This window comes from Sylvia atricapilla, chromosome 25 (assembly GCF_009819655.1).
Source record: "Sylvia atricapilla isolate bSylAtr1 chromosome 25, bSylAtr1.pri, whole genome shotgun sequence".
Lineage (NCBI taxonomy): Eukaryota > Metazoa > Chordata > Aves > Passeriformes > Sylviidae > Sylvia > Sylvia atricapilla.
This window is the reverse complement of record NC_089164.1, coordinates 5,343,693-5,361,010: the sequence shown is the minus strand read 5'-3', so window position 1 is coordinate 5,361,010 and position 17,318 is coordinate 5,343,693. Positions and strand designations below refer to the sequence as shown.

At 54.6% G+C, this 17,318-nt stretch overlaps 1 protein-coding gene across 1 annotated transcript in view; it reads right to left on the bottom strand.

Annotated features, from left to right (window-relative positions):
• The window catches only part of LGR6 (leucine rich repeat containing G protein-coupled receptor 6), a 145,589-nt gene extending 128,561 nt beyond the window's left edge, over window positions 1-17,028 (bottom strand). The window contains exon 1 of the mRNA XM_066335919.1: window positions 16,721-17,028. Coding sequence (XP_066192016.1) covers window positions 16,721-17,028 — 308 coding nt within the window. The remainder of the gene's footprint in view (window positions 1-16,720) is intronic.
• Window positions 17,029-17,318: the final 290 nt, after the last annotated feature.

Sequence of the window (17,318 nt, the reverse complement as noted above, 5' to 3'; positions counted from 1 at the left end):
TGTTCAGACCAAATACTTCCCAAAAAGAAACATTATGGCTGAAAACTTTTGAAAAATGCCTTTTGGACTTGTGGCCTTCTCAAGTGGACATTACAAAAGCAGCAGCTGGGAAATCCAGCCAGAAGGAACTGAGGATGCAACCCAAAGGATGCATCCTGGTTATGGGGACACGTGGCAGCCAGGACCCTGTCATTCCTCCCCTGTGACACAGCCCACGCAGGCAGGTTTCCCTTGTGCTACCAGCGCTGACAATCCAGACATTTCTGAACACTTCCCTGGGGAGCTGCTGCTCCTGCCAGCACCTAAAGCAGAACAGCCTGGCTCTGTGGCCAGCCAGCATCACCACATCCCAGCCCTGCCCCCCAAAATAGTCCAGGGTTTAGAGACATGAGTCTCGGAGCGTTTGTGACAGCAGAGGAGAGCAGCTCCACACTGTTTGAGACTTGTCTGCTTGGTGGGACTTGGAGCCCAAGGTGGCAGATGGATCCCATCTGCATTCCTCACCGTGCTCTCTGCCTTCTAAGGACAGAGAGAAGTCTGCAGGGATTTGGGCTGAGGTGCTGTGCAGCCAAGCCCAGCGATGGCCTGGCAGCAATGGCCTGGCAGCTCCTCGGGAGGGACAGGTTGCGTTTCAGAGATGCTGAGAGCTGGCTCCTTTCAGCACTGCCTGCTACCCCGAGGAACGAGTGTGTTTCCATCAGCACTGGCCGACTCTACGGTGTCACCAGAGCCCTTGTTTTGTCATACCCTCCGGTGGGTGCTCCCCACGCTCCGGGAACAGCCTTTCTTGTGCTCTGTCCATCCCCAGCCCATGCTGCTGCTGGGGCTCCTGCACATGGGTGGGGAGGAACCAGCGCCCCCGACTCCGGGGGAAGAGTTGTCCTTATCATGGTGTACAACTGGGGGAGAGCTGGGGAATGCTGGGGGGCTGAATCCTCCTGCGGGCAGCCAGATCACTCCCGTGGGAGTTTAGCAATGGCAAAACTGCCGGGGATGGAGCTGAGTCATCCCCCCTCCTCCCCAACGTGGGGCAGGTATTGCTCTGCGGATCAGGTAGAAAGGGAAAACCAATAATCTGCAGAACCTGTGACACAGGAGAAAATCCCTGTGGGGTTGTCCAGGGCAGCCCCACTCCAGTGGCCGGTCATGGGACCTGAGTGCAGAAGAGGCAGGACCAAGGAGAGAGGTGATGGCCAAGGCTGAGCACAGGCACAGCCTGTAGGGATGGAAGGTGATCCCGGGTTTCTCCTGCGGTGACTCCAGGCCGCCCCGGGAGAGAGGCGATGTGCTGGAAGGACAGTGAAGAGGGCAGGGCCCGTCTCTGCTGAGGGCAGGAGGGTCAGCACACCATGGAGCTCTCTCAGTGACACCAGGACTTTGCTCCAGGTTCTACTCCAGCCTCTGAGTCCTGCGAGGACACCACTCCCCAAACTCCTCATACCGAATTATGGAAGCCCAGGGGCCTGAGATACCCTTTGAGATTAGGGTGAGAAAAATCTTCCTCTCATGGGCCTTTGCAGCCACATGTAAATATTTCTTGGTTTCATTGTTCTGTTGGTTTGTTAAGTTCGTGTCACCCCATTCAGCCCCGTTCACCATATATGCAATCCTCCTCGAATGTTCTTCCTTCCCCTGGACCCCACTGGGTTATTTTTGCCACAGTGTTCCACCCCTGTGACCCCATTAGTCCCCCTGTTTCCTGGCCACCCCTCTGCACCACTTTTCCCTATCCCTATTGGACCCTCAGGACTCCCCCTTTTCTGTGGTATATAACCCTGGATCCTTGGCCCCGTTTTGGCTCTCATCCCTGGAGCACATTGGAGGCTGTACCCACAATGCAGACAGTAAACAGCACTGGGATTTCCAGATGGGACCCGTCTCCTCACCTTTATCATCAGCCCTTTATTAGCAGAGTTCTCCAGGCCCCAAAGGTGCAGGTCACTCTCAGGGACATGCAGCAGCACGATGTGACACCGAATGGCTCAAACACCAGGGATTCATTTTGTGATGTCTGCAGAGCAATCGGGGTGTCTCATAAAGAATGGTGAAAATGTCTGATTTCACTTTTTATGCTAAAACTGCTCTGGAATAGCTCCTACAGGAAACAGCCTTCCAAAGGCCAGAGAAGCCTGGATTTGGGAATCATGCCTGCGTGCAGGAGTTCTCCCATCCAACCCCAGAGCTGTCAGTGCAGCAGAGCCAGTCGGCTCCGCTTTTCCTGTGTAGACAAAACCCAATTCCAAGCTGAAATTTCCTTAAGACACATCTTGTATTTCAAGATCTTTTGGTGCTACTTTCATCTCCAATCCACATATTGCAGGCCTATAATAATAATAATAGCAATAATAATAGCAATAATAATAGTAATAATAGTAGCAATAATGATAATACCTTTTGTATGTACATAGCACCTTTCATCCAAGGATCTAAGTCACAATTACAGCCCCACACATTCCTGTACATTACAGCCCTATAATTCTAAGACTGTTCAAGTATCCAGACTTCAAAGGGAATGTGGATTTCCCCTCCAGCCCAGTCATGATGCCCAACATGCTGGAGATGTTTCAAAGGTGTTTCAAAGGTGCCTTGGCAGTAGCCAGAGGTAGTCAGGAGAGCCAGAGGAGCTCTCTGAAGCTAAAAAGAGCCTTCATGGATTCTTTCCTTCCCTCTCCCAGCCCCTCTTTAGTCTCCCTGGGAACTCAGCACAGCCCTCAGATGAGGGTGATGCTCCCATGAGATCTTTGTGTTTGTGCAGTGGGAGGTGAAAAGACAGAAATGGTGTTGAAAGGAAAAGCAAGTGACAGCACAAGCTCATCTGGTTGACTGCGACTTCCAGGCAAGGTAGAACCCACAGTGTTTTGGTTAAAAGTAAGTTCACAGGAAAATTATGTTCCACTAAAAAACCAGAGGGGCTGGGGGAAAATGGTAGAATTTTTCATTGTAAGACCTTTTTTTTTTTAAGGATTTAAAGATTTTTCGGGTGACTCAAAAAAAAAAAAAAAAAGAAAAGTACTCTATTTTGTGTCAAAGCAAAATGTTTTGGGCATAGTCAGAGAAAAGATGTTGTGTTTTGGTTTGGTTTAGTTTTAATTGCCTGGGAAACCTGAAGAGAGCATCCCTATTTGTTTAACCTGAGCAAGCCTTTTCCCTCCTTTCCAGGTTTAACAAAGAGCTGGACTAGCTCTAATTCAGGAAGAATTGTGCTGAAAGTAACGGAGCTTCCTACAGAGAACAGAATTGGGGTTTACAGCATCTCTGGCCAAGCTGACATTTCCCAGCTGGGTTCACTTCCTCGGTGGAGTCCTCCAGTGCTGCCCACGAGCTCTGAGCAGCTGCTGCCTGTGGCTGTGAGGAGTGTTTCAGTAGCTGCTCTGACTTGTGGCTGCTCCCTGAGCGAGAAGGGATGAGGTCAGCGGACATGAAAGGCAGGCACTAAATCTGAGAGTTCAGTGGGGCTTTTCTTCATGTGGTGCGTGTACAAATGGAAAGCTCAAGAACTTTTTAATAAACTTTTAAAAGGTATTTTAACTTGAGAGGTCCAGACATGTGGCTGGAAAGTGCAGAGAGTCTCCAGCTCTTCCGGAGCACTGGTTTGATCAATTCATCTCAAAGCACATTGGGAAGGGCTTATTAGCAGTGCTTTAAAGGTAGGAAAACTGAGGCAAAGGAAAAAAAAACGGGTTTAGGGTCAGCCATAAGGCTGGGACAGAGCTAGAAATCTGTTCCTGGTGCTGCACTGTCCTTTATGTCTCCCACCTATACCCCACAAGGGAGCCAAAGCTTGTGGGACACCTGTCTGTTCCCAAAAGTCTGAGTCCTTGTGTCCCTTCCCCCAGGAGAAACCCTCTCCTCAGAGCATCTGTGAGATGGTCAGTGTCAGGTCACCCCTGGAAGAGGACTTGGTCCCCCAGGGTCTCTCCAGGTGAGCCCCAGCTCTCCGTGGAGGAGCAGGGCGGTTTCCACAGCGTGTGCGAGCTCACCTCAGACACACCACACTAACCAGCATGGGCTGCAACACATTTCCTCTCCCCCTTCTTCAATAAATCACAGCTTCCAGCATTCATGCTTTTGTCACTAATAAATCTTCTGCTGCCTTACACCACATGAAAGCACAACAATACCTAAACTGGCAGGCACTTCCCTGCACAGGACGCAGCTGCAAACACAACCTGCAACACAGGAACCTGCTGCTTGGCCCTGAGCTGAAGGGAACTCACAGACAGTGTGTAGAGGAAGGCTGCTCCCTGCTCTAGAAAGCCCCACATGGTGTTTCCAGGGCACGTGTAAAACCACTGTGTGCAACAGGACCTCATTAGTTCATGGAACACCTTGCCACAGGAAATCAGTGCAGCACACAAACCTCACCTGCACCTATAATCGAGGTCCTGTCCTGGTTGTGGTGCCTTTGGTTCTGCCCATACCACACACCTGACCCTAAAGGTACATCTCTGTCCTTTGGTATATGAGGAGACCTTCCAGTTTTGGGACAGGGCCTTGGGACAACAGCTTGGGACAATATCTGACCACTGCCGTGCCCCTGTGCCCAGGGAGAAGCCAGAGAGTGCAGCTCTATGGATCTGCATCTCATTCTTCCCTTGGGGAAGAGAGCTGGGCAGCACAGAAATCCTGGTGTGTGTCCTCAGCCAGGATGAGTCAGTGCAGCCTGGGGAGTGGAACGAGCCCAGAGAAGGCCTCTAAGCTGGTCACAGGGCTGGAGCCCCTCTTGTCTGGAGCCAGGCTGGGAGACCTCAGGCTGTTCACCTGGAGAAAGCTCCAGGAAGATCTCAGAGCCCCTGTCAGTGCCTAAAGGAGATGGGAAGGGACTTTGGACAGGGACCTGGAACAACAGGACAAGGGGGGATGACTGCACTGCCAGAGATACTGGGATATTGGGAAGAAATTGCCCTGGGAGGGTGGGGAGGCCCTGGCACAGGGGCCCAGAGCAGCTGTGACTGCCCCTGGATTCCTGGAAGTGCCCAAGGCCAGGTTGGATGGGACTTGGAGAAACCTGGGATAGTGGAAGGTGTCCCTGCCCATGGCAGGGGGTGGAACAGGATGAGCTTTCAGGTTCTTTTCCAACCCAAACCTTTCGGGAATTCGGGGATTCTAAGATGAAATGCTCACATGGCCATTTCCTTTCTCAGCCCCCAGGCACTGAGGGGCTGCTGGGGACACTTTCAGGGATGCAGAACCAGGGATAAAGCAGAACTGCACAGATTGTTTCCTCAACCAGAAATTCTTCTTGTGTTCTCCGGGAAAGACCAGTGATGGATTCCTATCTAAAGGTGCAAATGTCTTTCCTGCAGGTTTCATGCAAAGATGAGCATCTGCTTTACTGAGGTTGAGAAATGCCCACAATTGTGAATTCTCTTGAAGTTTCAAAATGCAATTATACCCAGAGCCATCCCCACATCAGATAACATCCTTTGGGAAGGTGATTTGTGCCTTCTGATCCTGCAGGTCTCTGAGATCCCCAATACTGGCCACACGTCACACTGCCAGCAGCACCCATTGATCCATGCCCTTGGCATTGCCAGCACCCAGAGGTGGCATGGGCAGGGAGGGGAATGTCCCAGGGGCTGGTGGCATTCAGGGCTCAGTGTCACATTACAAAGCCTTTCAGCCTGTGTAGGGCAGCCTCCCTGCCTGCCTGCCCCAGACTTGGCAGAGGAGGCCACATTTCTGCTCCCCTTCCACCCCTGCGGTTCCCACCGTGGCACATCTGATGGGATGACACGTGGTGCTTGGGCTTCACCTTCCCTTTGAACGAAGGGAATGCTCCTAATTGGTGCCCCACGGGGATGTTCAGTACTGGAAACCATCCTGTCTCCCGGGCTCTCTTTGTAGTGGGACCTGTGGCTGCTCACAAGAAGAGACAGCATGTCCCTTGAGCTGGTCCTGCCCTTACAGGTGTGTTCAACTCGCTCCACTCCCATGGGGACTGCTTTTCATTTGCAAATCCTCAAAGGGGTTGAAACAGCTACAGGAAGGCCTGCAAACAAGGCAAAGGGAGACAGAGAGCTGTGGATAGCTTGAGAGACCTGTCTGTCCACGGAGGGGAGGAGACTGGGAGCTGCCCTCCTTCATCACCGCCAGCAAAGCCTGGGCTGCTGCATCTGGGAATGGCTTTACACGAGCCCCTTTTGAGTCCTCGATGAATCCTTGCAGAACTGGAGGCACCACCTGAGCTTCCCTGAATCCTCCCCCTGCTCTCCATTGTGCCACAGCTCCTGCCTCCTCACGGGCTGGAGCCTGGCTCTGTGTCCACGGGGCTGCAACATGCTGCTTGTGCTTGGTCCTGCTGCTCCTGGCAAAGACCGTTCCCGATCTTTTTTGCTCCTACAAAATTCAAGTCATTCTCCAAGACCCCAGACTCCTCCCAGCCCTGAGAGTCCTGCCCTATCCCTTCCCAGTGCTTTTCAGAGCTGCTTGATGATCCCTGTCCTGACCTCCGCTCCTCTCCCTTTGGTCCTCATCTCACCGACAGGACCCCCGTGCCTGAGACCTGACCCAGACTGAGACCTGACCCCTCCTGAGACTGAAACTGAACCCATCCTGAGACCTGACCCAGCCTGAGCCTGAGACTGAACCCATCCTGAGACTGAACCCATCCTGAGACTGAACCCAGACTGAGACTGAGCCCATCCTGAGACCCGGCCCAGCCCCCCAGAGCTCGTGTTCCTTAGGTACAGAGGCATTTGGCATCCTGGCTGTGTCTGGTCTCGCAGGCAGAACACACCGCTGCGGGCAGAGGGTGCTCCCCAGAGGGATGACAGGGTGACAGGTGACACGGTGACAGAGTGACAGGGGTCCCCCAGCTCCCGCTGCAGAGCGCTCGAAGCGCTGCTCTCCCCTTCCCTCCCCCAGCCCGCTGCGCTCCCTGACCCAGGCAGGTGCAGAGGGGGAGCGGCGTTTGCAGCCCCATCGCTGCCTTTTGGCACCGGAGCCCCGACCAGAATCAAAGAGCTTTTCAAAGCAAACCTTAAACTCCTTTAATCGCCAGCGAGAGCTCCTCCCACACAGATCTAAGGGCCATGAGCTCAGTGTTTTCGTTGCCCCGGGCAGATTTATGAGCTTATTCTCCAAGAAAGGGCGGGAGAGAGGGGAGGCTGGAGCGTATTGCTGAGCCCGGGGGGCAGGCAGGGAGCGGAGGGGAGCGGGGCTGCGGTGGAGGGACGCCGCACAGAGCCGGCCTCCGCTCTCGGCGCTGGAGGAGAGGAAAAGCGGCTGGGGCTGGGAGCCCGGGGCATGCGGCCGGCCAGCAGCGGCTCCCTCCATCCCCCCGGCCCGGCCCCGGGACGGAGCAGCGCCCGCACCTCGCCAAGGGGACGGGGCATCGCTCCCAGTGCGAGCGGGGACAGCGCTGCCCCAGCCCCGGGGCCGGGGAGCGGTTTGCGGAGGGGACGAGGAGGAGGAGGAGGAGGAGGAGGATGAGGAGGAGGAGGAGGAGGAGGAGGAGGAGGTTGAGGATGAGGATGAGGATGAGGATGAGGATGAGGATGAGGAGGAGGAGGATGAGGATGAGGATGAGGAGGATGAGGATGAGGATGAGGAGGATGAGGATGAGGAGGAAGAGGAGGAAGATGAGGATGAGGAGGATGAGGATGAGGAGGAGGATGAGGAGGATGAGGAGGATGAGGAGGATGAGGAGGAGGATGAGGATGATGAGGAGGAGGAGGAGGAAGATGAGGAGGATGAGGAGGATGAGGAGGAGGAAGAGGAGGATGAGGAGGAGGATGAAGAGGGGGAGGAGGAGGAGGCGTGTGGCAGTCGCACACGGCTGTCCAGCCCAGGCACAGCCCCAGCTCTGTGCACATCGGCTCTGTCCGCCCCGGGCCGCTCACCTGCCCCGCTGGTGCCAGGGAGCGCAGAGCTTGTGCCAGCGCTGCAGCAAGGGCAGCAGAGGTCTGGCCGCTGCCTCTCCTGCGGAGTGACCCGGGCACCAGCTGGTGGCAGCGGGAAGGGGCAGATCCTGCATCTCTCCTCATGCAGGAGTCGAATTCAGCGATTCTCGTGGGTCCCTTCCCTTCCAGCCCAGAAGATCCCACGGTTCTCTGGTACTCTGAAAGCGCCCCACCAACAATCAGACGTGTGCTCACATCCAGATAGCTGTTCCCACCAGCCCTGCAGGAGATGCCTCTCTCCTTCTGAACTGAGATGCTGGGGAGGTGTTAGCCGTGCTGGCGCTGCAGGCACAGCTCTCTGCTCTGTCACCTGCAGCACTGCCTCTTGTGGCTGGAAGGGCTTGAGAGAACCAACCCTCAGTTCACTCCAAAAGCAGAGCATCCCCTGAATCCCAACAGCACCCACAGTGGGAAAACAGCAGCCGAGTAAAGTGAACAGCGCTGAACCCAAAGCGCTTCTGCCTCATGACATCAAGAGCAGAGCCTATGGCAGGAAAGGGAGCTGAAGCACAGGAGGAAATGGGAAGAGATGCCATGAAACTCCTTGGAAATTCAGAGACTTCTGAACTTCTTTTCCCTTGAACACAGAACGAAGAGCCAGCATGCTCATTTAGTATAGAACAAAAACCCCCCAAAAACCCAAAAACCAAACCCACACACACAAAACCAAACCAAAAACAAACACCCCCCCCCCCAAAAAAAAAAAAAACACCCAAAAATCTGTGTTTTAAAAATAGCAAAATGCTTAGCTCTGATAACCCTGAAGTCCTGCAATGTGAATATTAAATGGCTTATGGGTAAATGTAACACCAGCAGGTGAAAATATGTAAATGGAAACTTTTTTTAGAAGGACATAATGAAGTGAAAACATTGAAAAAAATCTCTCCTGATGAACTTGTTACTACATTTCTACAATTTACAGTCCCATGAACAATGTCCATTTTCACTAAGCTTTTCCTTTTCGATTAAATGAGCTATTCCTTGGAAGACCATCCCACCAAACACGCTCTTCAGGCAGCTCTAGGACTGACTTCACTGTTAAGGCAGGCTGAGAGGTCTGGGGCTCAGCCTGGAGAAAAGGCACTGGGGAGACTTAGAGCCCCTTCTAGTGCCTAAAGGGGCTTAAAGAAAACAGGAGAGCAACTTTTCACATGGGCATGATAGTGACAGGATAAGGGAGAATGGCTTCCCACAGACACAGGGATTTAGATTATATGTCCATAAGAAATTCTTCCCTGTGAGGATGGGGCACAGGGTGCCCAGAGAAAGCTTTGGCTGCCCCTGGATCTCTGGAAGTGTTTGGGGTCAGGTTGAACAGGGTTTGGAGCAACCTGGGGTAGTGGAAGGTGGAATGAGATGATCTTCAAGGTCCCTTCTAACTCAGATTATTCTGTGGCTCTATGATTAATGGTCCTGCAATTCTGGCTTTGCTCTGAGCACTCCCACCCGCCCCTCGCTCCCTCCACCCCCTGACCTGGGCTCCCTCACCACTATTTTGTCTGCTTGCTGTGGAGTCTTTCCACTGCTCCGCTCTGCACCTCGAGTCCAGACACAAAACCATGAAGCATCTGCAGAATCGTGCTCATCATCCTCAGTGCAGGGATGAAGGCACACTGAGCCCTGCTGTGGGCCAAGGGACCAGGGCATTTCAGCTTTTGCTGGGCTGGGAGTTCCACCTTGCCCAGAGGACACAAAAGGCCATTTGGAAACATTTGCTCAGGAGTTGAGCTATTTCCCTGTTGCTGTTCAGTGTCTCTCACAAACTGTGCCTGATCCCAGATTTCCTCAATTTGGTTTTCTCCTCCTTGCAGGAGCACAGGACAGGAATTACTGTTTCTGCTTAGGGCTCACCTGCCTGCTCCAGAGGGAAACACCAGCCAGAGCCTTGGATTCAGTGCCAACAGCTCTCCCTGTAATCTGGGGCTCGGGCAGGTTTTTGGTTTGGACCAGCCCATTTGGGTCTCCCCAAGTGTTGCCATGCAGGAGTAATGGGAGATGTTCCCCCTGGAGCCTTCACAGCAATGTGCCAGCAAAAAGCCACTGTCCCCCACAGGACACCCTGAGGTTGTAACTGAGGGGCTGTTGGAACCCTGGAGGCTGAGAATTTTGGGCTTTCTGTCCTGACAGGCACTGACCCTCAGGTAAGCACTACATTTGACCAGAGGCCGTGGAACAGGGTTCCAGAATTGAGTGATAGCTCTGGGATTATGGGTGTGTAGTTTGAATGGAGGTGTGTAATATCACAGGATGGAAAACTTAGAGTTTAAGATTTTAGTATGTAGTAATATATACAGGGCAATATGGAGGATTCAGGGCATAGGTTAGTCCTTCTTTCACCTTCTTCTTCATGGGTTTGGGTGGTATTTTGTAATTGGGTGAAAAAATCTGCATTGTGGACCACGGGTGGTTGGTTATTAGGTTAAAAGCAAAAATAATCTGGGTGTCATGTCATAATTGGACAATTTGTGCTTAGAAGACCTTGGAAAGAGTTGGAGACAGCTATTTTTCACCTTGTTAGCTAGAACTCACAACTTGTGAGACTGTGCTATAGATAAGAACTAATAAACATCTGAGTCTGAACATGAAAACTGTGTCTCCCAAGCTTTAATCCTGAGCCTAAAACCAGAAGAGAAAGAAGATAACAAACCCAGAATGCTGGGCAATTGGACTGGAATCCAGGTGGCCTGCTCTTAGAATCTTGGAGCTCCTGCTGGCAGGGATGCAGCAGTAAGGATGCAGAGCACCCCTGTGTCCCTATGAAGTGCCTGTATGGGGTCAGCAGATGGACATTGTAGAGTCCCTTTAAAGGAACCCAAATCCCTGAAAGTGGGAAACCCTTGTTAGCCCTGATATTTTAGATGTGGGGAAAAACAGTTCCTCAAAGTTGATAAATGGTGGATATAAACCTGTGAATCCACTGCAGTGTGCAGAGCCCAGCTCTTTGAGTGCCCCTCGCCAGTTTTATCTTCCTCATCCACAACCCCAAGCCCAAAACCATTTCCTGTGGCTCCTTCTTTGGTCGCCCTTCTCCCAGGAATTCTGGGCATTCCTGATGATGAGACTGTGGAGTTTGGACTGCACAGGGCAGGAATGGCCCTTCCCATTAGTGTGCCAGCAGGAAAGAAGGCCAAGCAGAGAGCAGCCCCATGTCTATCTATCATGGCATGAGAAGTGGAAGGGTCTGAGGGTGAGTCTGCACCTTTGTGGTGTGTTTAGATGGTTCTGGGGCAACACTGGGGCTCCTGTGGTGACCATGGCATGAAGAAGAAGCTGTGGATGGGCCCTGGCACCAGGCAAGCGCCAGGCACAGGATGGTGACCCACTGGTCAGTGCAAAATCACCTAGGGCAGGAGGGCAGCACTGGCCCCAGGAAAGACTTAACTCACACTTTGCATTGGGATTTTTGTGCTCTCTGCAGTTTTTGCTGCTCCTTCTTTCTCCCTAGGGCGTGTGAGTGTCCCAAAGGCACACAGGGGTCCCTGTCACCCCTGCAGGAACCTGCAGCTCCTCGGAAGCCTCAATCATCCCTTCAGTGCCAACTCCCAGAGCTGTCTAGAGCTTGGCTTCTAGAGGGCAGCCACACATCCTGTCCCTCCCACTGGTGTCCCAGCTCTGGTGGCAGCCCTTGGGGTCCTCCCATTTAGGAGGTTGTGGTGTCTGTCCTTACCATGAGGGTGCTGCAAGGGGCAGAGGTTGCCCATGGGGAGAGATTTGGCCTGAGGGGAGCTGCCTTCAGCACTGCTGCTCGTGTTGCCCCGGGCAGCAGCTAGGTCCTGAGCCTCTGAACCTGCTGCCTCACCTACCTGCAGCTCTTGGATCTTTAGAAAATGCAAATTTTGAGGAAAAGGCACCTTTCCCTCACTCTGCTCAATGCTGGATCCAGCACTGTGTGACCTGGGAAGTGCCTGCTCAGCTTCAAAGCATCTCCTGCTCATCCCTGTCAGGGCTCTGTGTGGCACCTGGCTCCAGAGGACACCTCAGAGGAGAAGAGTGGGGGATGCAGGGCCCCAGACTCCCAGTGGGGTGCTAAATTCCAGGCAGTGGCTCAAAATGTCTCTGCAAGGTGAGAACAGCCCTGAAGGCTCCTGGTCCCGTTCTCCTCAAAGGAAACAGTGTGGGGAATGAGAAGCTTTCTATCTGGGAAGCCTCACAAGAGGCTTGGTGACATCTGGGAGCGGCCAGGACCTGCTGCTTTTCCCTCCTGCCAGGTCCTGCTGTGACAGCAGCAGCCTGAGAGCCTCCTCAGCTGTGTCCTGCCCCAGCTCTCTGCTGTTTGCCAGGACACAGAACAGCACTGCAGCCTGTGCCTGGCTCCACTGCGAGGTGTGCAGGGGCCTGGGACAGGAACACAGCAGGCACTGGTGTTTCTGGGGATGGGGCACAGAGCAGCAGAACTGCCTGAGCCCTCTGTGGAGCTGGGGAGACCTGAGACCCTCGGGAAGTGGGGGATGCTCCTCCAGCTGAGCTTTGAGCCATGGAGCTACTGGTGTCTGCCACCCTCCAGGTTTGTATCCTTCATCTTCATCTCTTCCCCTGCAGTATCTCCATTCCCCCTCGCCCACAAAACAGTGTCCCCACTCTGCTGTGTCCCCACACTGCTCACACCAGTAGTTTGATCAGCCTTCACAAAGAAAAGGAGGAATGGAGGAGTGTTAGTGCTCTCTTTAGCTATTGACTGGAAGGGTGTAGAGAAGCTGAAGCCAACATCACAGGAGCTGTGCAGGGGAAGGGTGAGAGGTAATAGGCCCAAGGTGAACCGTAGGAATTTGTAATTTGATATTAGGAAAAATAGGATAGTAAAAAATGGGAAAAAGCTGAGGGAATCTTAGAGATACTCCTGAGATTAGCCAGTAGGTTTACCTCCTGGACAAGATCCTGACCAGCCTCATGTGATGGAGCTGTTTGAATGTGGATAAGAGACCTCCAGAAGTGTCTTTCAGCCTAGGGTATCTGGGCAATCCTTCCAGTACTTTCCCATGTCCATGGACTCCAGGCTGGGGATAAGGCACTGAAGATGTGTCACATCCCTCTAGACCTGTGCAGGGTGTGGGGGTGTGTGTGCTCCCTGCCAGCTGATGTCACACGTGGCCCTGGCACTACTGCTGTTGCCTTTCCATCCCAAGGTGTCCTCTGCTGAGACAGACTCACCATTTCTTTCCTGCAAGTGACAGTTGGACAGGCCAGCACATCCCTGTCCCTTGGCAGGCAAAAGCAACACGGGGTCATTTTCTTTTTGGTGAAAGAGAAGAAGCCTTGGCAAATTGAGAGCATTACCTCAGCCCCAACACTGCCACTTGTGTCCCTTTGCAGGGGCTGGCAGCCAGACCCATGGGGCTGGGGGGTCAGGATGCCATCCCAGGGCAGGGGCTGCACTGAGCCCCTGCACCCAGCTGTGGAGACATCCTCCTGGTGACAGCCACAGGGACAGCTGGGGACTGAACTGCACCAGCCCATGAGATGCAACATTTACCCTGGGGAATCTGAGGTGGGGCTGCTCCACCAGGTGACTTGCAGGGTGTGCCAGAGATCACAGCTAAGACAGTATTTTAAGCACCAAGAAGCTTTTCCCATCCTCCTCTGAACCCCTTTGCACAGTCCCTCTCTGCTGCAGAGGAGCCTTCCCCTGTGCAGCTCCACTCTCCTGCACCCCCAGATGGCTGCTGTCCTTTCCAGGGAGCCCCCAGTAGCTCCAGGCTCCTCTGCTGGAGCCCCAGATCAACTCCCTGACACACACGGAGGGCCAGAGATGTGACACAGGACTGGCACAGGCACGACAGCTAAAGGGGAAATCTCTCCCATCTCCTTATGCACAGCGGCAATTTCACCAGCGATGTCTCCACTGAAAACACTTGGCTTTGGAAGGGTGGGATCAAGGTCAAGTTCAGAGAGGCTCAGGGGTGAGCAAGGACAGGATTCCTGCAGGGAGACAGGTACTGGGGGGGGCGCAGCACCCTCAGGATGGGGCATGGACCCCAGCTCATTAGTGGTGAGGAGTGTCTAATCAAGGGCGATTACGAGGATTCTTTCTTTTGCTCTGAAGGAAGTGCTGCTCTCCACAGTGCCGGTGACCTGGCAGAGAAGACAGGGGAGGAAGCAAAGAGGCTGGAAAGTTTTGCAGGCAGCTGCCCTCCAGCTCCATGCTCCTGCTGCCATCCCAGGGCTCCCTCTTCAGCCCCTGGAGCTCTCCAAAGCCATCTAGCATTTCTTCACTCCAATGTGGAGTTTGAGCCTGTATTTCCATGAAAAACTTAAATCTCACTCCAATATCCATACTTTCTACCAAATGTATGCTGGTTTGCTTTGCCAAACCAGCCCTGGCTGCACACTTGTACCAACCTCACGTAACTTGCTAACAGCAGTGACAGGAGCAGGGAGAAAACGCAGCTCTCCAGTGCTCCTCCAGTCATTCCCAGTTCGTCCTGACTTTCTACCTCCGTAACGTCTGTCTGGTCCTCTCACTGGCAGAGTTTAGTGGAGAGGCACCAAACGTGCTGGTTTTCCCCAAAGAGAGAGGGAGGGAAACGGAGGGACCCTCCAACACCCCCCGGTGCACCCCGAGGGTCCTGGGGACGGGTGGGGACGGGGCTCTGCCCCTGCAAAGGGGACCACTGTCACTGGAGCCACCGTGAGAGCCCACGGGGAGCGGGACACGGGGATCCCGGGGCCGGTACACACACAGATCCCGGGGCCGGTACACACACGGGGATCCCGGGGCCGGTACTGACACTGGATCCCGGGGCCGGTACACACACGGGGATCCCGGGGCCGGTACTGACACTGGATCCCGGGGCCGGTACACACACGGGGATCCCGGGGCCGGTACTGACACTGGATCCCGGGGCCGGTACACACACGGGGATCCCGGGGCCGGTACTGACACTGGATCCCGGGGCCGTACAGACACTGGATCCCGGGGCCGGTACACACACAGATCCCGGGGCCGGTACACACACGGGGATCCCGGGGCCGGTACTGACACTGGATCCCGGGGCCGGTGCAGACACGGAGAGCAGGGATGGTACAGACACGGGGGATCTGGGCCGGTACAGCCCACAGGGAACAAAGTCTCGGCTAAGGGACCGCACCAGCACCATCCCGAAGCGCTGGGTGCCCCAGGGCTGTCCCGAGGATCCAGTCCCGGTGAAACCCAGGGCTCTGGCTGCAGCCGCATCAGTCACCGGGCGCACCCGCACCGGGCGGCGGCACCGGCCAGCACCCACCCACCGGAGCCACCCCGGGTCCGGGCACAGGGATCCGTGTGCCAGGGCTCTGTGGCCCTGCTCCAAGCACCACGGCCGGGGTAAACGCGGCACTGAGCTCCGGGAACACCGGAATGTCCCAGCCCAGGGGCCAGCCCCGGGGGATGACCTGCAGCGTCCTCTCTGCGGAGTGGCAGCAAAGGGCGCCCACCCTGTGACAGCTCAGGGTGAAGCGGGTGCCTGATGGGGCTGTCCCCGCAGAAGCTGCAGGGTTCTGCATTCGCCCACATGCTCCTGTGACTTTTCACTCGTGGGCAGCAGGTTCTAAACCAAGCCCCAGGAACAATTCTGTGCAGTCGCACCTCGCGTACCGAGTGGTTCCATCTCCCAGGGGAAATACAGCCTGCATTACACATTTCTCTCATCTTTCAGGATCTCCAGTGAGCATCGTCCTTTCCTGTCTCATTTCTCTCCCAGCTAACCCAGCGCAGCTCCGGCCATCCAGTGGCTGGCACAAGACTGTGCCGCTCGAGCGAGCGGGAGGAGCAGAGGAGCCCACATCCAGCTGTGGCGGCTCCCCCCTGGCTGTGCAAAGCCCTTCCTGGGGCACCCTCTGCCTGCTTTGCTCCGGCAGCTGAGCACCTGCATCTCAGCACAGTCCAGGGACGTGGGAAAACCAACCCCGTGGTCTGTACGCCACTCCCAGACACGAGCCCCTCTCGGCACTGAGCGCAGCGTGAACATCCCCAGCACTGTCTGAGGCTGCCGGTGATCCCCGGTGACTGCAGCACACGCGGCTGCCCCTGGCACTGCCCTGGCATTCCGAGCTGGGAATGTCACCGTCCTTCCCAGCCCGGCTGCCAAACTGCAGCGCTGCTTATAAACCCAGCAAGCATCTTCCTCAGGGATAACTTTTCTCCCTGAGAGGGATGTTTCCTCTCCCAGTTAAACCCTGGGATTTTTCCACGGTCGTTTATCAGGATCCTCAGTCATCACCAGTGTGATGACACTGAGACCACCTCTGGGGCTAGAAATGAGCACAGCAGTGTCTGTCCATTCACTCTTTGCGGTATTAACATCAGAAGGGGCATGAAAGATAATCAAGAACTTTTAAATAAAATTAGTACATAAATAATCACAACACTTACCAGCCCCCCGGACCACTTACAAGGCTTTAATACTCATTTTAAAAAGGCAGCTCGGACACTGCTGGCGGCCAGCACAACCCAAACCCCGCAAAGCTCCGTGTTATTGCAGCTATTGAAATGCTTGACAGAAAGATCCCAGAGCAGTTTGCGCTAATTGCTGTGTAAAAATACTCCATTATGTGCTCAGACAATCAAAATCGACCCAGCGAGTCCGCTGCCATCACGGAGCGGAGCAGAACCTCGCAGTGCAAACAGCGCTGGCAGAGGGGCGCGGGAGGAGCGGAGCTCGGCAGGTCCTGCCCAGAGAGCTGCCTTTTGTTGTTGTTGTTATTTTGCTTGCTTTCTAATTTCCACAGGAAATTTAATTTCGGGGCTATGCGGCACAAACTTCCAAACCGGAGGAAAGCTGCAGCTGTTGTAAGGGGTCCAGGGAGCCCGTGGCGAAAGGAGCAGCAAGGGCTGTACTTACAGGTAAGCGGTGAGCGGGCTCAGGTTGGCGGGGACCTCCGAAAGCCCCAGCTCGGAGCAATCCACCGAGAGCACGATGCCATCCTGTTCGCAGTGACACTGGGGCGGGCAGGAGGGAGCAGCCCCTGGCTCCAGAGGCAGCGCCTGGCAGCGGGCACAGGAGGCCAGGAGAAGGGCCCAGAAGAGGAGCGTGCCCATGGTGGCCCCGGGCGGCGGCCGGCTGCGGGGCTCGGCGCCGGGCACGGAGCGGGCACGGCTCCTCCGGCAGGTCCCAGTGTGCGGAGGATGCAGCCAGCCAAGGGGAGGCATCGCTGAATGATCTTGGTTATTGGGTTTCAAGGGCTGGGCAGGGGCGTGAGACACTCCAATGGGAGGAGTTAAGCTTTCTACTCTTTCCCTCTCTCTCTCTCTCTCTCTTAGAGCTGGCAGGAATTTCATTCAAAGGGAAGAAAGGAAAAAAAAAAAAAAAGCCGAAAGAAACCTCAACAAATAAAGACCTGTTCATAGCTCCAGGACCCAGGCTTATTTTGTAACTGTGTTTTTGTGAGATAGCAGGGCAGGAGAAGGCAGAGCTGGCTCCAACAGGGCAGAGGAGTACA